Source organism: Microcebus murinus, chromosome 17 (assembly GCF_040939455.1).
Source record: "Microcebus murinus isolate Inina chromosome 17, M.murinus_Inina_mat1.0, whole genome shotgun sequence".
Lineage (NCBI taxonomy): Eukaryota > Metazoa > Chordata > Mammalia > Primates > Cheirogaleidae > Microcebus > Microcebus murinus.
Window position 1 is genome coordinate 57,858,122 of NC_134120.1, and position 19,540 is coordinate 57,877,661.

General features: G+C 38.5%; 1 protein-coding gene and 1 pseudogene across 3 annotated transcripts in view; one reads left to right on the plus strand and one right to left on the minus strand.

Moving 5' to 3' along the window:
• Positions 1–19,540, plus strand: part of PTPN2 (protein tyrosine phosphatase non-receptor type 2) — an 85,611-nt gene that overhangs the window by 17,846 nt on the left and 48,225 nt on the right. For all 3 annotated transcript variants that reach the window (XM_075993701.1, XM_012746227.3, XM_012746226.2), the window contains exon 2: positions 749–839. In XM_075993701.1, the coding sequence (XP_075849816.1) occupies positions 749–839 (91 nt within the window). The remainder of the gene's footprint in view (positions 1–748; positions 840–19,540) is intronic.
• Positions 3,389–3,949, minus strand: LOC142861586 (centromere protein R pseudogene; annotated as a pseudogene).

A 19,540-nucleotide genomic window follows, 5' to 3' on the forward strand; every position in this document is an offset into this window, starting at 1 on the left:
AGAATAATGTTCCATTTGGTAGATAAAACCTGGCCTTATTAGATACACCCAGTAGAGAGTACTTAGTGCAGATACTCTGGCAGAATATCTTCCAAAGTGTAATGTAGAGACCCATAGGGGTCCGAAAATGAACCTCAGGCATACTAGTTGTTGTGTTAAGCATTTATGGTTCTAAAAATAAAATTTGAGGATATTTCAAAATAACTTAACAACTATATGACAGAAAAGTGAAGAAATAGGTCAGAATTTTAAGGTAGAAATTCCACAGTTTAGGTTGGCCTTATAAGAGTTTTAATCAGAATTTGAATATGATGTGGCTAACCTTAGATACCTCCATTGCATTCGTTCTGCCACATAAGGTGTTTCATGCTTGCTTATAGCTGTTGAATAGATCCCTGTTAGCAGTAAATAAATAGATCAAGAGCGCAAGACTTCAGTGCCTGAAGGACCTTGGTTTAGTTCTGGGAGCTGCCACTTATGAGCTTTATGACTTTGGGTGGATTGTTTAACCTCTGAAAGCCTGTAAAGCCTGTTGTCCCTTACACATAAAATGGGAGGAGAATCATTTGTTAGTTTTGTGAGGATTAAATGAGACAATGTAGACAATGTGCCTTTGCATAGTACTTGGTGTATCATAAGGGATTAATACATTTTATTTTATACTGGCTGGGAAAATATGTTTTGCTGTATAAAATTTAAGAGAGATACTAAAAAAGAGGATATTAAAATATATTTTTGTTATTTTAAGGAAATTCGAAATGAGTCCCATGACTATCCTCATAGAGTGGCCAAGTTTCCAGAAAACAGAAATCGAAACAGATACAGAGATGTAAGCCCATGTAAGTACTTGTGGGTTTGTGTGCATGTATATATATGTTTTGGTTTATTTTTTTTTTGTTTTGTTTTGTTTTGGTGTATTTTAAGAGGAGGATACAGTATAAAGGAGGGTTTGGGGTCAGGTTTGATAAATGTGGTAATTTTTTTCTAGTTACATAATACACATCCTTTGAAGAAAAATTTCAAGGCATAGACAGGAAAAAATAATTACCCATAATTATTTCATCCTTCAAACACAAGTACCATTATTTTGGTGTACTTCCCAATCATCGTTTTTTTCTTGATGCATGATTTTTCTTTGTTTAATTGTAATCATATATGTGTACATAATATATGCGTATATATATTTCCTTTTCATAGTATTTTATTGCCTTTATATGTATTGTTTAAAGTACTTACTGGTGAAGTTTGATTTCTTCTTCCCCAAATTATGAAAGTAGTATGTACTCATTGCAGAAAACTTGTAAAACATAGAAAAGTGTAAGGAAAAATAACTCATGATTTAAAAAAAATAATAACTTTTGGATTTATATTCTTTGGGTGTTTTTCTAAATAAATACATTCAAATTTAGAATCTTTTTAATTTTTTTTTTCCTCTGTTACTCAAGCACTGATACCATCATAGCTCCCTACAGCCTCAAACTCCTGGGCTCAGGTGATCCACTTCAGCCTCCTGAGTAGCTGGGACAACAGGCATACACCATCATGCCCAGCTAATTTTTAGATTTTTTATCAAGACGGTGTCTCTCTATGTTACCTAGGCTGCTCTAGAACTCCTGGTCTTAAGCAATTCTTCTACCTGGGCCTCCCAAAGGGCTGGGAGTATATATAACTGTGTCTAGCTTAGAAGCTTGCACATAGTGATTCGTAGGTCTTTTCCTACTTAGCAAGGTATTGTAAACATTTTCCTCTTATAAACACAATTTTTAATAGCTTTGACAGTGACTTTGGATATAACATTCTTTGTTTGTTTTGTTTTGTTCTTTTTAAATGTTTTTAGAGACAGGGTGACGCTCTGTTGCCCAGGCTGGAATGCAGTGGCATGATAATAGAGCACTGCAACCTCAAACTCCTCAGCTGAAGTGATCCTCCTGCCTCAGCCTCCCAAGTAGCTAGGACTACAGGCATACACCACTATGCCCAGCTTTTTAAAAATTTCTTTGTAGAAATGGGGTCTTACCATGTTGCCCAGGCTAGTCTCAAACTCTTGGTCTCAAGTGGTCCTACTGCCTCAGTCTCCCAAAGTGCTGGGATTATGGGCAGGCGCCACTACGTCCAGCCTCTTTTTTCTTTTTTGGATATATTACTAACCACTATGCTAATGAGGATGGATATATATTATTCTTTTACATAACAGTTCCCTTGTAGTTGGACATTTAGATTATGATGTACACACCCCCCCCCATAAAGTTTTGTAAACAATCATATACTAGGGTTTATAAATGTGTTTATCATAAGGTGATTTTACTTTTTCTTCTGATTGGTATGGCTCATTCATATGAAATTGCCTGCCTTCCTACTTCATGCTTCCCCTTGTTTGATTTTAGTGGGCTAAATATAGGTTTTCTCTTTAGAGTTACTTGTTAGTAGGAACTTAAACAGTATCAAATTGATTGCATTCAAGTTTTTGCTTCCCTTCCACCCCGTAGGGTATGGTGCCAGCATGCCAACATCCTCTTGTATAGGTTGAATAATTTCACTCCCTTCAAGGCTTCACACTGTATACCTTTATATATAATACATTGTAGTCCGTGATTATAGGTGTTTAGGGTTTGCGTATACCACTGAAAATCTGTCAGTTACTAGAGAAAAAAACCCATATTTTTATTCTTATATGAATAGAGTGTTTTTCTTTGTCGACAAAGTACATTTCCATGATGAATGAATGTATTGGCTGATTTTGGGCAAAACAAATGAGAAACAGTCTCTTAAAATATTTCATGTTTATTATAAATTACTATTAAATATTATGTTTCTCTTAAATACTTTTTTCCTTACCAGTTAGAAGTGTTTGTAAAGATAAGTAGCTAGAAGAGTGGTTTTCTTCAGTTGTACCTTGAGGATATGAAAGACTTCCTCTGACACTTGGGGCTCATCACACCAGTGGTTGTGGCAGATATGTTCAGGAAATGGGGGTGTGGGCAGTAGCTCTAACACTGAAGTGCTCCTTTATCCCCTCCAAATCACTGCCTGAGGATCACTGATCTAGAGAGAATAATTCTGTAGTGTTAACACTGTTAACATGAGGGTTTTTTTTTTTCCATTTTCATATGTGCTTTATTAAGTCTATCCACAAATGATAAAAGTATACAGAAATGTATGTGATACAAAATACGGGTCAAGAAGAAATGTATTATTTACATTGAGATTATCTACTGGTGTGTGTAGATAGTTTAAATTAGCTGCAAGAAATTTTATCTAGACACGCACCTGCCTAGTGCTATGAGCTGGTATTTACTGGGCAGATTAATTACAAATATTTCTCTCTTCCTTTAAATATGATCAGGCAGATGCAGAGGCTGCTGCTCATAGTGAGTGCATTCTAAATGCCTCAGTTTAAAAGGGATTTAAGGAATTCATAGCTGTCAGGATGACATTCTTTGTGAAGAAGTCCTGAACTCTTCTTTTCAAATAGTTTTTGTTTTATTACTTTTGTCATCAGTTCTTTGGTTTTCTGCATTTCTCTTTTTAAGAAACATGATGTACCGGAGATACCAATGAGATTTTCAAGCACTCTACTGCTCTCCAAAGCCTGTATACTAATTAAATTTTGCATTATCTCCATGATTTCTTCTGATGATTTCTCAACTTTAGATAGCAACATCATGAATTCATCATTGTCTTCCATTGAAGATTCCTTTCTTTCAGTTAAACTGAGAGGATTACATTTTTTTCTCTTTCCATTTGATGGTCCATTTCTGTGCTCTTGTTCTTCAGAACTTCTGGGAGAAGCAAATGGGCTCATTTGACAAGTTCCAGTTGTTGGAGAGTAAGGTATAATACTTTGTTTCCTTGTGATTTTTTAAGAATCAAATGAATTTTCTTCTACCAGACCATCCAATTTCAGTGATCTTTTAGCCAGCATTTCGAGATTCAGGGAAGCACCACTGCCACTGGACTTTTTTTTTTTTTTGAGGCAGAGTCTCACTATGTTTCCCTGGCTAGAGTACTGTGGTGTCAGCCTAGCTCACAGCAACCTCAAACTCCTGGGCTCAAGCCATCCTTTTGCCTCAGTCTCCCGAGTAGCTGGGACTACAGGCATGTGCCATCATGCCAGGCTAATTTTTTCTATGTAGTTTTAGTTGGCTAATTAATTTCTTTCTATATTTAGTAGAGATGGGGTCTCACTCTTGCTCAGGCTGGTCTCGAACTCCTGAGCTCCCGCCTCAGCCTCCCAGAGTGCTAGGATTATAGGCGTGAGCCACTGTGCCGAGAGTACTCTTTTATATAATATAATCTTTACATAAGTCTGTTTTCCTCTCTTTCCTCCAATAGTGCTCTATAACTGTTTATGAAAAAATTAAACTTTTTTAGCATTATCATACTAGACCTTTTGGGAACACACCTCTAAATTTTTTCTAGCCATTTTCCCATAAATTATTCATTTCAGGAAAACTGAATCACTTGGAATTTTATTGACTGTTTTTCAACACCTCAGTGTCTTCAAATATGTCATTCCCTTTTTGAAATATTCTTCTCCTTCCCTCATTTTGACCCATTTCAATCAAAGTCCCCTTCTACAAATATCAACTCAACAACCACTTTCCCATGAGTGGTATTCTCATCGAATAGAGGAGTTCATGGAAATAGGCAGTAGATGGTGGTTCATTTTCACTAAGTCCAGATGGGCCCAAGAATGTGTTTTTTAAAAGCTCTTGGGATGATACTGATACACCTTTTCTGACTGGTAGTCATCATATCATTTAAATTTGTGTTTCTGTACATAATAGATACTTTACAGTCATATCATTTAAATTTGTGTTTCTGTACATAATAGATACTTTACAGTTGTTTGTTCAGGAAACCAGCTGTATGTCTGATGCTATGCTGTGTGGTGAGACTACAATGATGAGTGTACGCTCATTGTCCTCTGACAATTTACAGTATAGTTGAGGAGATAAATATGTAATTATAGATACTGCTGGATATGACAGTGTATTGGTGGAGCTGACAAGAGGCACTTAGCTCTGCATAAGGAGTCAGGGATGGCCTTTGATAGAATGAATGGTAGCCTGTGAGATAAAAGGGAATGGAAAAATAATTTTTAAAAAAATTCAGTCCCGGATCTTTCTTTTTAAGTTTGGATTTAGCAGGTCTAGAAATCTGTATTTTTAAATAGTCTTCTTACATGATTCTTTTAAACCCACTTTGGCACCAGTACTCAGACTGACATATGGAAACTACATTTGGAAGTCTGAATATGGGAAACTTAAAGGAAAAGGCCAATTCTGAAATAGAAAGAATTTGAAGAAATCCACAATTATCCTATAATTGGCACAACTCAGAGTTGCCTCAGTTAGCTATGAGACAGCATAAAAGAGATGGGCTAGAACTTGGTTGTTTGAAAAGAGAGAAGTAGGTTTTAATGGTCACCTTGGGAATGTGTTTATGTTATTAGAGATTATTGCCAAATTTTGAAATATTCCTTACTATTTGATATACAGGTAGAAATCTGTTTACTATTCTAAAAGGAAGTGCCAGCAGTAGTTTAGTGAACTGTCATCTCTTTTCACTGGACAGTCAATTTCTGTGTTGGCAGAGGGTGGTAAAAAATACATAACACAGATTTACCCTTCTAGACATTGTAGGTGTACATTACTGTATTATTAACTGTGTATGCATTGTTATACAATAGATTTCTAGAATTTTCCCATCTTGAATCACTATACACCTTGAATAACAACTCTCCAGCATTTTCTTCTCCCCTGAACCCCCATCCTCTGGCAACTGCCATTCTACTTTCTAAGAGTTTGATTATTTTTAGATACCAAATATATAATGGAATCATGCAGTTTTGTCTTTTTGTGATTGGCTTATGTCCCTTGACATAATATTCTCAAAGTTCATCCTTGTGAAACAGCCAGATTTTGAAGGAAATTAACACAGACTTATGGTTCCAGTAGTATGTCAGGTTATATAGTCCATAGTTTGTTGCTGTTACAAAACAAGAAGATTCTCAATAAATAATCTTTTTTTAATGAGTTACTGGGTATGGAAGAAGTAAGAAAAACTTCTAGGCTTCCTGCCTCCCCCTTAATGATCTCAGCAAATGGCATAGCTACTTTAAATTAAATGTTGATGTTAGCCTTGAGATTTGTATGCAGCTAATAAAGTAGCCTCAACATGTATTAAGTAAAAATGAATAGAATTATGGGGAGAAATTGACAAGTCCATGTTCATGGGCTTCTTAAGAAGGAAGACAGTATTTGTAAAGAAGTAAATCAGGCCAGGCATGATGGCTAATGTCTATAATCCCAGAACTTTTGAAGACTGAGGCAAGAGGATCCCTTGAGGCTAGCTAGCAGTTCGAGACCAGTCTGGGCAACATAGTGTCTTTACAGAAAAATTTAAAAATTATCTGGGCGTGGTGCATGGTGGCGTGTACTCACAGTCTTAGCTACCTGTGATGCTAAGGTGGGAGGATGGTTTGAGCCCAGGACTTTAGGCTACAGTGAGCAATGATTGTGCCGTTGCACTCCAGTCTGGGTGACAGAGTGAAAACCTGTCTCTTTAAAAGAAAAAAAAAATTTGTACAACACTGTTAATACGAAAAATATAGAGAATCCTATATCCAACAATTAGAAAATGCATGTTCTTATAGGACTTATGAGGACTTATGTAAAAAGAAAAAAAAAAAGGACCATCAACTAGGCTATAAAGTAAATCTTGAAATTTAAGAATTGCTATATTATAGGCCATATTCTCTGATCTTAATGCAAATTATCAATTATTAAGAAGAAGATAAAAATTCCAGGCTGGGTGCGGTGGCTCACGCCTGTAATCCTAGCACTCTGGAAGGCCGAGGCGGGAGGATTGCTTGGGCTCAGGAGTTCTAGACTGGCCTGAGCAAGAGCAAGACCCCATCTCTACTATAAATAAAAAGAAATTACCCGGGCATGGTGACACATGCCTATAGTCTCAGCTATTTGAGAGGCTGAAGCAGGATTGTTTGAGCCCAGGAGTTTGAGGTTGCTGTGAGCTAGGCTGACGCCATGGCACTCTAGCCCAGGCAACAGAGTGAGACTCTGTCTCAAAAAAAAAAATTCCATAAATTTGGAAATTTTAACATTTCTAAATAATACGGAGGTCAAGACAAAGTCACAATGAAAACTTAAACTTAACTACTTACCAAAACTTGCATAAAGCAGCAAAAACAGTACTGCCCAAAAAACATATTGCTATAAATGTTTATATTAAAAACAAATGTTATGCTGTCTAACCTAATTTAGAGTAAAAAATAACAGAATAAGCACAAAGCAGTAAGGGAATAATTTAAAACAAAGAACAGAAATAGGAATAAAAGTTATAATACAAAGAACCAGCAAAACCAAATGTTAGTTCCTTCATAAGACTACTAAACTCTGGCAAGAGTGAGCAAGAACAATCAAACAGAGAGAGGATACGTATAAACAATATTAAGAGAAAAAGGGGAACATAAACACAGATGTAAAAGGAATTAAGTGAATTGAATACTGTGAATGATTTTGTGATAATAAATGGGATCATTTAGGAGAAATGGAACAGATTCCTAGAAAAACATAGTTTAATTGGGTGTCGGGCAGGTGGGAGGGGGTAGAAGGGGACGGGTATATACAAACATAGTGAGTGAGATGTGCAGCGTTTGGGGGATGGTCACGCTTGAGGCTCTGACTCGAGGAGGGAGGGGGGCATGGGCAATATATGTAACCTTAACACTTGTACCCCCATAATACGCTAAAATAAAATAAAGAAAAAGAAAAGAAAAACATAGTTTACCAAAACTGACTCATGCAGCAGTACAGAGTCTGAAAAGTCCTGTTACGGTTAAAGAAATTAATTGGGCTAGTTGGTTTTGCAGGTGTATTTTATAATGAAGCAAACTCTCCAAGATAATAGGAAAAAAGAGAATACTCCCATTTCTTTCTATGAGGCCATTATAGAACTTTGCTAGCCAAACCATTCATTAACGGAAATGAAAGTTCTAAGCCTATCTTCCTTGTGAATATAGCTGTAAAAATCCTAACAAAAGTTTAGCAAACTGAATACAGCAATATATAAAAAAGATAATATGTTATGTTCATATTAACTTTATTTTAAGAATGTAAGTGTCGCTTCATAGAAAATCTCATAAATATAATTCATAGTGCTGGTGATTAATAAAAACTACATGTAGCAAACTAGATAGAACTTCAACAACATCACTCTTTTTGAGACAGAGTCTCGCTTTGTTGCCCAGGCTAGAGTGAGTGCCATGGTGTCAGCCTAGCTCACAGCAACCTCAAACTCCTGGGCTCAAGCGATCCTCCTGCCTCAGCCTCCCAAGTAGCTGGGACTACAGGCATGCACCACCATGCCTGGCTAATTTTTTCTATATATATCAGTTGGCCAATTAATTTATTTCTATTTATAGTAGAGACGGGGTCTCACTCTTGCTCAGACTGGTTTCGAACTCCTGACCTTGAGCAATCCGCCCGCCTCGGCCTCCCAGAGTGCTAGGATTACAGGCATGAGCCACCGCACCAGGCCTACAACATCACTCTTAATGATGACATGATAAAAGGATACCCACTGTTACCACTTCTACTTAATATTATGTTTTTGATCCTGGCCAGTATAGTAAGCAGGAATAAGAAATAAAAGGCGTAAGAATTGGAAAGAAAAGAACCTGTCATTTTATCTGTTGCTATATAACAAACTAAGCCAAACAGTGGCTTAAAACAATAACAATTGTTTGTTATGTTGACAAATCTGGGGGGTGACTGGGCTCAGATAGGTGATTTTTGCTCAAGGTCTTTTGTTCAGTTGGTTGTTCAGCTGGGGCTGGAGTCACCTGGAAGACTTCTTCATCTGTTGTTGACTTTTATGACCTCAACTAGGGCTGTCAGCTGGAACACTTACACATGGCATCTCCATGTGACCTGGAGTTCAACACAACATGTCAGCTAAGTTTTAAGGGTGAGCATTCTTAAAAAGCCAGGCATAAGCTGTATTGCCCTTTTTTTTTTCTTATGAGACAGGGTCTCATTCTGTTCCCCAGGCTGGAGCAGCATAGCTTGCTGCAGCCTTAAACTCCTGGACTCAAGGGATCCTCCTGCCTCAGCTTCCTGAGTAGCTGAGACTACAGGCACACATTACCATGCCTAGCTAATTTTTGAAATTTTTTGGAGATGAGGTATGGCTTTATTGCCCAGACTTTTGAATTCCTGGCCTCAAGTGATCCTCCCACTTTGGCCTCCCAAAGTGCTGGGATTACAGGTGTGAGCTATCATACCTGCCTTTATTGCCTTTTGTGATGTAGGCTCAGAACTTGCACATAACTTCCAGCACATTCTGTTTGTTAGGACTGAGTCACTAAGACCTTGTATGTTGAAAGGGAGAGGATTAATATTATATTGATTGTTGGAAGAAGTATCAAAGAATTATGAGTATGTTTCAAAACCACCACAATTACACGTGCTATGATTTTCTTCACAGATAAATCCCTGAAAATGTGTAGACAGATCAAAAAATTAAGAAACACTTTGGTAGTCTCAGAATTATAAGACAGTAGACCTTCAGATATTAAAAAACATTTATACATTATAAGAAAGTAGTTGTTACCCTTCTTAGTAAGAAGATTTAAATAAAAACTGTTTTATAATAGTTATCAGAATAAGTATAGATTTATTATAAATTTTATGTGTAACTATAATATTAAGTAAATATTTGCTGATATCCCTTCTAAAGTTTGAAAATAAAGACCAATTGTCAGTTTAGTACTTTACATTCTCAAAATCTATTCTTGACAGTTTTTTTACTTAAAGGTTTTCTCATTAACTGTTAGGGCTTTGGTCTTTGGATTTGTGCTTTTAATAATTTATTTCTACAGGTTATTGATGCACTGGAGTATTTCCAAGAAATAAGAACTAGAACTCTTAGTAAAGAAGCTAGAATTGATTAGATAGGAAAAGAAAAAACCTAAACAGAGCAGATAGCTCTGTTTGATCTGTCAGATTGATAGCTGACTTTAGATACTTGTCCTTTTATGTGGAAAAAGGAATTCATTATCCTGTGTTAAACCCAAAGCAGAACTAGAGTGTTCACGAGTGAATAATAACATTTGTGAATTTCATAAGCTGATCTTTCTTACTCCCAAGAGCTGTTTAAACATACAAACTAACCCTCTGAACTAGTACGCTCATTATTGTAGATGGTTTTCTCATTATCAGAGACTTTGTAGAGAATATTTGTGAGTGAATTATAGAGGGCTTCATCAGATGATTTTGAAATATTTCTTGTATGCTTCATTTCCTGCCACCGTTTGTCCCTTTCTCCTCCTTCTCCCATTCACCTTTCTTCTTACACAGTTGATTCCTTAACAGGTACAGCCCTTTTTTTGGACTGATATTAAAAAACATTGTGCATAATTTTTGTAATCTCTGAATAATAGGTTAATAAAGGAAGTATTAGGCCGGGCATGGTGGCTCATGCCTGTAATCATAGCACTCTGGGAGGATGGAGGGGGGCGGATCGCTTGAGGTCAGGAGTTTGAGACCAGCCTGAGCAAGAGTGAGACCCTGTCTCTACTAAAAATAGAAAGAAATTAATTGACCAACTAAAAATATATGGACAAAAAATTAGCCAGGCATAGTGGCACATGCCTGTAGTCCCAGCTACTCGGGAGGCTAAGGCAGAAGGATTGCTTGAGCCCAGGAGGTTGAGGTTGCTGTGAGCTAGGCTGACACTACAGCACTCACTCTAGCCTGGGCAACAAAGTGAGACTCTGTCTCAAAAAAAAAAAAAAAAAGGAAGTATTAAAGATATCATTAAGCTTCCCCTTTCCTCTGCCTGAATAATTCAGTCTAAAAGTCCATGATGTTAGGAGCCCACATGTGGAAGGCATGTAAGTAGGGTTGGTGACGTCCTTGAAGGGGGGGCCTGTGTGTGAAGAGTGGGGGAAAAACCAGTGTGAGCCCTGTAGTGTTAGATTAGCATTAGTGTATCAGTGTGTAGATGCGTGGTTTTCAGTGAATTTGGATATACAGATAGATATGGATGTAAGTGTATGAATACATACATATATTCCCTAGCTCTGTCCACTGAGTTTTGGGAGTAGTGACACTGTATTATCATTGGGCATGCTTGGCTTTTGATAGCCAAATTTTATTCTCCACTAAGAGGAAAATAGGGCTCCTTGAAGAAATGGCTGCATCCAGGGCTAGGACAGGGAAAATATAAGAATAGCATGGAATGTCTTGTCGTGCCAGAACATAAGAACATGCTCAAAAAATGTTGAAGGCATGTAAGAAGGACACAAAAGCCAGCTTGAGCCTGCTGGCCCGAATCTGGGCTAATTTGAGCATCAAAATAAATAATGATTATAACCTATTGAATAAAATAGGAATCCATAAACCTATATTGACATAAAGAAATGAATGAATAAATAGGCAATAGGGAAGGTTCTACCTTTGTATAGGTTGCCAACTAATAAATGTTAAAATGGATGCTAAACTTGGTGAGTGAAAATTTGATGAGGAACAAGGTATTTATGTAGTCTTAAAGTATCTCTTTAAAAATATTTATTAAATACAAAGAGGGGAACATTATACAGTGGAGAAGTCTGGCTTACACTATCCTTAAACAAGTGACCAATAATGGAACACATCACATGAAAATCCTGAACCACCTGATAAGGTGCAAGGAGCACAGAGCATCACTCTTGATGAACCTATGAAAAATGCATACACTAAACTCATTTGTGGAGAAATATCAGGCAACTCACATGGAGAGACACTGTACAACAACTGACATATCATCTTCAAAAGATTTTTTGTTTTTTTTTTAAATGTTTCAAAACTTTATTTTCAAAATCCCAAAAGGTTAAAAAAGACTAGGAAAGACTGAGGAATGGTTCTGGATTGCAGGGGACTAAAGAAATATGACATCTAAATACAACGTGCTATTATAGATTGGATTCTTTTTTGGATATTTTAAGGACATTATTGGGACAGTTGGTGAAACTCGAATGGGGTCTGGATCAGTAAGCATCACTGTTAGTTTTGTGATTTTGATGGCTGTTCTGTGTCATTGTATAAAATGCACATAAACAATACTTGGGTAATGAGGCATTTTGTTAGCAATTTGCATCTTGATTCAGGAAAAAGTTCTTTGTGCTTCTCTTGGAATTTCTCTGTAGGTTTTTAAATTCAACATGTGAATTTTAAAAAATATATTGGGGTACTAAATTTTAGCCAGCACACAGAGTCAATAAAAGGCATACAGATTGGAAAGAAAGAAATAAAACTGTCCCTATTGGCTGGGCACAGTGGCTCACGCCTGTAATCCTAGCACTCTGGGAGGCTGAGGCAGGCGGATTGCTCGAGGTCAGGAGTTCGAAACCAGCCTGAGCAAGAATGAGACCCCATCTCTACTATAAATAGAAAGAAATTAATTGGCCAACTAATATATATAGAAAAAATTAGCCAGGCATGGTGGTGCATGCCTGTAGTCCCAGCTACTCGGGAGGCTGAGGCAGAAGGATCGCTTGAGCCCAGGAGTTTGAGGTTGCTGTGAGCTAGGCTGACGCCACAGCACTCACTCTAGCCTGGGCAACAAAGCGAGACTGTGCCTCAAAAAACAAAACAAAACAAAACTGTCCCTATTTGCAGATGACATGATAGTCTATGTAGAAAATCCCAAGGAATCTGCCCCCAAACCTCCCTAGAACTTAATAAGCGAGTTAAGCCAAGTTGCTGTATGTGAGATCAGCATACAAAAATAATTGTCTCCCCCAAGAAAAACCAATTATATTTCTGTATATTACCAATGAACACATGGAAACAAGATTAAAAACACAGTGTTTATAATTGGTCTAAGAAAATGAAACATTTTGGGACAAATCTAACAAAATATGTATAGAACCTGTATGTTGAAAGCACCAAAAGGATGATAAAAGGCTGATCTAAATAAATGGAGAGACTGCCGTGTTCATGGATTGGAAGACTCAGCATAGTGAAGATGTCAGTTCTCCCCAAATTGTTCTATAGATTAAACATAATTTCTATCAAAGGTTAAGGAAAATTTTTGTAGATATAAACAAGCTTATTTTAAAATTTATGTGGAAAGGCAAAGGAACTACAAAATGGCTAAAATTATTTTGAAAAGGAAAAATAGAGGAATCACTGTACCTGATATTAAGATTTCCTGTGTAACTTAATCAAGACTGTGTGATGTTGGCAGAGGGATAGACACATAAGTCAGTGGAATAGAATCCAGAAATAGAGTCATAAAAGTATGGCAAACTGATTTTTGAGAAAGGTGCAGAATAGTTTAATGAAAGAAAGATAGGAGATTCACAGCCCAAAAAGAGGAATCTCAACCTAAATCTCACACCTTATATAAAAGTTAAGATGGATCACAAATGTAAAAGCTTTCAGAAAAAAAAACTGGAGAAAATTCAGGATCTAAGGCTAGATGAGGGATTCTTAGAAATGATATCAAAAGCACAAACCATGAAATTTTTAAAATTAATGAATTTCACTTAATAAGATTAAAATTTTTTGCTCTGCAAGAGATCCTGTTAAGAGAATGAAAAGATGAGGCCCTGTGCAGTGGCTCAGACCTGTAATCCTAGCACATTGGGAGGCTGAGGTGGGAGGATCATTTGAGGCCAGGAGTTTGAGATCAACCTGAGCAATAAAGCAAGACCTTATCAAAAAAAAAAAAAAAATAGAAAAAACTAGCTGGGCATGGTGGTGTGCACCTGTAGTCCTAGCTACTTGAGAGGCTGAGGCAGTACAATTGCTTGAACCCAGGAGTTTAAGGCTGCAGTGAGCTTGATGACACTACTGCAATCTAGCCCATACAACAGAGTGAGACCCTGTCTCAAAAAAAAAAAAGAAAGAAAAAAGAAATACAGACTGGGAGAAAATGTAAACCATGTATCTGACAAAGAACTTAAATCTGGAATATATATAGAACTCTCAAAATTTAACAGTGTTCTGTGGTTGACATTCTCTGGGCAAAAACCCCACAAAACTTAACAGTAAAAAACACTCCAGTTAGGAAATGGACAAAATATATGAACACAGATGGTAGATATGAGCACATGAGCATATGAAAAAAATCATTAGTCATTAGGAAAATGCAAAATAAAATAGTGGTGATGGGGTACCACTAGACATCTACTAGAACAGCTAAAATGTAGAGGCCATAATATTCTAAGAATGCAGAGAAACTGGATCTCATACATGGCTGGTAGGAATATCAAATGGTGTAGCCACTGTAGAAAATAGTTTGGCAGTTTCTTAAAAAACTCAACATACACTTATCTTACATGACCCAGCAGTTGCACTCCTGGGCATTTATCCCAGAGAAAGGCAACCTTCTGTCCATATAAAAATATATACATGAATGTACTTAGCAGCTTGTAATAGCACTAAATTGGAAACAACCCACATGTCCCTTAGTGGGTAAGTGGTTAGGGTTTGGGTGGGGAAGGGTGTGACCACCAAGGGGCGGCACAGGGACCTTTGTGATAATGAAATTTTTCTGCATCTTGATTGTGGCGGTGGTTACACGAATCCATACGTGATAAAATTGCATAGAACTGCACACACTTATACGAATGAATGCCTGTAAAACCGGGAAATTGGAATAAGGTCTGAGGATTGTACCAGTGTTTTTCCTTGCTTCTGAATTTGATGGCCTTCTTGAACTGGGTCCTGGGCAGCACACTGCTGGTATTGGGGCTCCGTGGTGAACCCGAGAGGGTCCCTGGCTGCAAAGAGTATACCTCTGATAAGTAGCCTGCTCCTGGCTGGAGGCCTGGGTGCTGCCCCTGCCTTCTGCTGAGTGGTTGGAATCTTGTCTAACAGTAGCCTTTTAACAGAGGCCCCTGGTGTGTGCCACAGTTCTCCTGTGGGGAGCCCTGCCCTGGAGCACTCACACTGGAGCAGGGGAGCAGCGGCAGTGTGCAGGGAGAGTACTCTGTCATGGGAAACGTGGCCCTGCTTCCAGGACCACCAGTTATACTCAGAATCGGGGGGGGGGGGGTGGTGTGTGTTTATATCTTAAAATACAGATACATGAGCCGGGCGCGGTGGCTCACGCCTGTAATCCTAGCACTCTGGGAGGCTGAGGCGGGCGGATTGCTCGAGGTCAGGAGTTCGAAACCAGCCTGAGCGAGACCCCGTCTCTACTAAAAACAGAAAGAAATTAATTGACCAACTAAAAGTATATATACAAAAAAATTAGCCGGGCATGGTGGTGCGTGCCTGTAGTCCCAGCTACTTGGGAGGCTGAGGCAGGAGGATCACTCGAGCCCAGGAGTTTGAGGTTGCTGTGAGCTAGGCTGACGCCACGGCACTCACTCTAGCCTGGGCAACAAAAGTGAGACTCTGTCTCAAAAAAAAAAAAAAAAAAATACAGATACATGATGAAGTAGAACTTTTAAATTCCTGTAAATTTTTAAGATAAATTAGGAATTACCAAGGAATTTTGTACTTTCATATCCATGTAGGGTATTAAGGAGAATCTATTGGTGAAAATAATCAAAAAGGACAGCTCCAGTGCAGCCATTCCATCTTTTAAGAAAACAGGCCCAGGAGCACTGACCATCACAGGGCGCTAGTGTCTCAGTAACTGAGGTGCCTGCAAGGAAGATGGGGAGAGGCTTACTGATTTTGTTATTTGAAGTGAAGATTAGTATATCTTATTTTATATAAGAGGAAAGCTATCCATTTTCCAAACCACATTAATGAAGTTTACCTATTTTGTAAAGATATTTTCCTAGGCATTTTTTGGATTTCAGAGACTTTCAGCAATAGGTTAGGGCTTTTTCAGTTGAGAATGTGTGGAATTAGGATTTTTTTTTTTTTTTTTTTTTATTTGAGACAGAGTCTCATTCTCTTGCCCTGGGCTAGAGGGCTGTGGTGTCAGCCTAGCTCACAGCAACCTCAAACTCCTGAGGCAGGTGATCCTCCTGCCTCAGCCTCCCGGGTAGCTGGGACTACAGGCACACACCACCGTGCCTGGCTAATTTTTTCTATTTTTTTTTTTTAGTTGTTTGGCTAATTTCTTTCTATCTTTAATAGAGACAGGGTCTTGCTGTTGCTCAGGCTAGTCTTAAACTCCTGAGCTCAAGCAATCCTGCCTCAGCCTCGCAGAGTGCTAGGATTATAGGCGTGAGCCACCGCGCCTGGCCCTGGAATTAGGATTTAATCAATAATGTTGTCCTGTCAAGTTTAGGACCGTGAAATTATGATGGATTGAAAGAGACTGAAGACTTCAAGGACAGTCAACCTATTGTTTGGAAAAGGTTGAACCCCACTAGATGTTTCCAAAACAATATATACTTTATTAGCAAGACTGTGATGGTTCATGTGTACCTTTGAAATGCTTGATTAGTAGAACTCTTCCCATTCCTACTGTAACCACTTGGCTCAGGCCTCATCACCGTTTTTTTTTGTTTTTTTTTTTTGAGACAGTCTTGCTTTGTTGCCCTGGCTAGAGTGCAGTGGCATCATTATAGCTCACTGCAACCTCAGACTCCTGGGCTAAAGCAATCCTGCCTCAGCCTTCCAAACAGCTGGGATTACAGGGCCAAACCACCATACCCAGCTGATTTTTTCTATTTTTTTTTTTTTTTTTTTTTTTTTTTTTAGTAGAGATGGGGTCTTGTTCTTGCTCAGGCTGGTCTGGAAGTCCTGAGCTCAAGTGATCTTCCCACCTCGGCCTCCCAGAGTGCTAGGATTACAGGCATGAGCTGCTGCAGCTGGCCCTCATCACCTCTTAATTAAACCTTCAGTGTATCAGTGTGTGAAATTGCCTTCCTCTTTGTTCCAGTCCATGTTCTGTGCTGCTAGGAGTTATTTTCTTGAAAATCATATGTGCTCATACCAGTCCTTTAGAGAACTTCACTGGGGTCCTGTCCAGTGCCTGTGCCTGTCACGCAGCCCACAAGAACCTGCTCTCGACAGTTTTGGGACCTCTATCTCATCTACTAAGCTTTTTAGCCTTTCTGAATTTACCATACCTTCCCGATAGGCCATTTCCTTTTATGGGTGTTCCTTCTGCTAGAATTCCCCTTCCTTCCTGGCCTATGTTAGCCTAGCCTCTCCTCTCCTCTCACTAGGCCCGTGCAGGCACCAGCTGGTCAGGCTGCTTTTCACAGTCCTTACTGCAGTATAGCGCAGTCCTTGCAGTCACTACTTCATTGAATTGTTTTCCATTTAAAAAACTTTAAACAAGTAATGTCTTATCTCTGGCCCTGTTGCCTGGCACTTATATTTGTTAACAAGAAATTGTATATGAGTGCTCAAGACATTAGATGTAGGATCAGACCAGATTGTCACAGAGAGGGTTCCATCAGAGAGGCTGTTCAGAGAAGATCTGTCACAGGCTGGATCGTTACAGAAGTGGACTTTGTGTGAGAGATGGGGTGGAAATCACACCTGAGGTGAGGTGTGAGATGTGGTGCTGGGTAGAATTCAGGGTTTATGGAAAGGATGGTAAAGGCACCAACTTGAATGTGTTAGAGATGGTGTAATGTAGGAAATATATAGTTTCTTAAATCATACAAACCTAAGTTACGCTCCTTGTGTGCTTCCCTAGTGTGTTATCGTATACTGATGACTTTACTTCCCTAAGTGACAGGAAAATGGGTGTGATAATGTCCACTTCACAGGGTTGTGATGATTTAGGAAAGATAACCTAAGTAAGATACATCATCCAGGCCTGACACATCACAGGCACTAAATAGTTCTACATAGTGGTTCTAGTTGATTATGTGGACAATGAGAAACCTTTCATCAAATATAATAGAACTTTCTTTACAGAGCAGACAATAGAAATGTGTATCAAGGTTTGCATTTCTTGTCCATTAATATGGTAGCATTTACTGTGACTTGGATTTTAGTTGAGCTTTGTTTTTAGCTCATTGCTCAATTAAGGAAGAAAATTCATAATATTTGTTCCTCAACTATTTTACTTGTAGGGTTGAAGATGGTTGACATGTCTATTAAAAAAAAGGCTTTGAGTTCTTGGCAGGAAAGTACCATATAGGTATGGACATCAGTATTTGAAAACTTACTGATGACCCCTGGTTGAAAATAGGAAATTCTAAGAGGGAAAGTCAGCTGTTAATGCTGTACTAGTAGAATTGGTCTTCTCCTGGCCTGGTTGGTAAGTTTTCTTTAGCTTTGATGTGGTGTAACCTTTTGAGGATAGTTATGATGGATATGAATCCTCCTTCTTGTTTGACCTGCAAAACTTTCCAAAAGGAGGTACCTTTATAATAATGATAAATTTGGTGAAACCTGTGGGGTTTAAAAAAAAAAAAGCTTATTATGACAGTATTGAAAGAGGAAGCTAATCTGTGTTGTCAGCTGAGGCCACAGCTAGAGATGGAACTGTTTCTCAGAAAATATAGTGTGAGGGTAGGAGGCAAAGGTACTGTTGATCAGAAGTTGGCTTAATTTTTTTTTTGAGACAGAGTCTCGCTTTGTTGCCCAGGCTAGAGTGAGTGCCGTGGCGTCAGCCTAGCTCACAGCAACCTCAAACTCCTGGGCTCAGGCAATCCTCCTGCCTCATCCTCCCAAGCAGCTGGGACTACAGGCATGTGCCACCATCCCCGGCTAATTTTTTCTATATATATTAGTTGGCCAATTAATTTCTTTCTATTTATAGTATAGACGGGGTCTCGCTCTTGCTCAGGCTGGTTTTGAACTCCTGACCTCAAGCAATCCGCCCGCCTAGGCCTCCCAGAGTGCTAGGATTACAGGTGTGAGCCACCGCACCTGGCCTAATTTTTATCCAAGTTATAAACCACAGTTATGTGTGGGTATTGCATTTCTCCATTCACTCAGTGACAAGAATTAAGAACAGATGATGCCTATAGAAAAAAGTATCTGTTCTTGATAGTTCTGCTACTGGCGTTATTATAGGTTGAGAAATAAGATTTCCTGTGGAATTGTGGTTTGGTTGCTTTTGTGGTGTCTTATGCTATATAGTTTGAACTATCTTTGTTTTTCTCCCTTTACTGAATCCTTTTAAAAGATAGGAAAGGGGGAGATAGCCATAGACTTAAAATGATGATAAAGTACTTGGGCTCTGGGATTTAACCTATATAGCCCAAGGGTTATGGGACACTGTCATTTTGATGATCTCATTCCAGAGGTTCTTATGGAAGTAGAAAAAGCATCTGTTTTTCTGGGTTTTTAAAATTCAGAACCCAAAAGTTTGATTTGCAAGGATCAGTTCACAGATTTTGGACCAATAGTAATGGGGCAGGGAAAGGAGACTTGTGACTCAGGTTGTAAGGGGGCCGGTGGTCTGGTCTCACCAGACACTAAACTCAACTTCAAGTGAGTCTTCGTTGAAAAAGAGGCAGCACCCTTCTGTGTTATCCTTTGCCAAAGGCTATAAATTATAAGGTCAGTTTCTCATAAAAAAGGCTTTGATAGTTTCACTTCCTGAAACATATATTTGCAATCTTTTTAGATAGTTATTTTAAGGTGATGTGTTT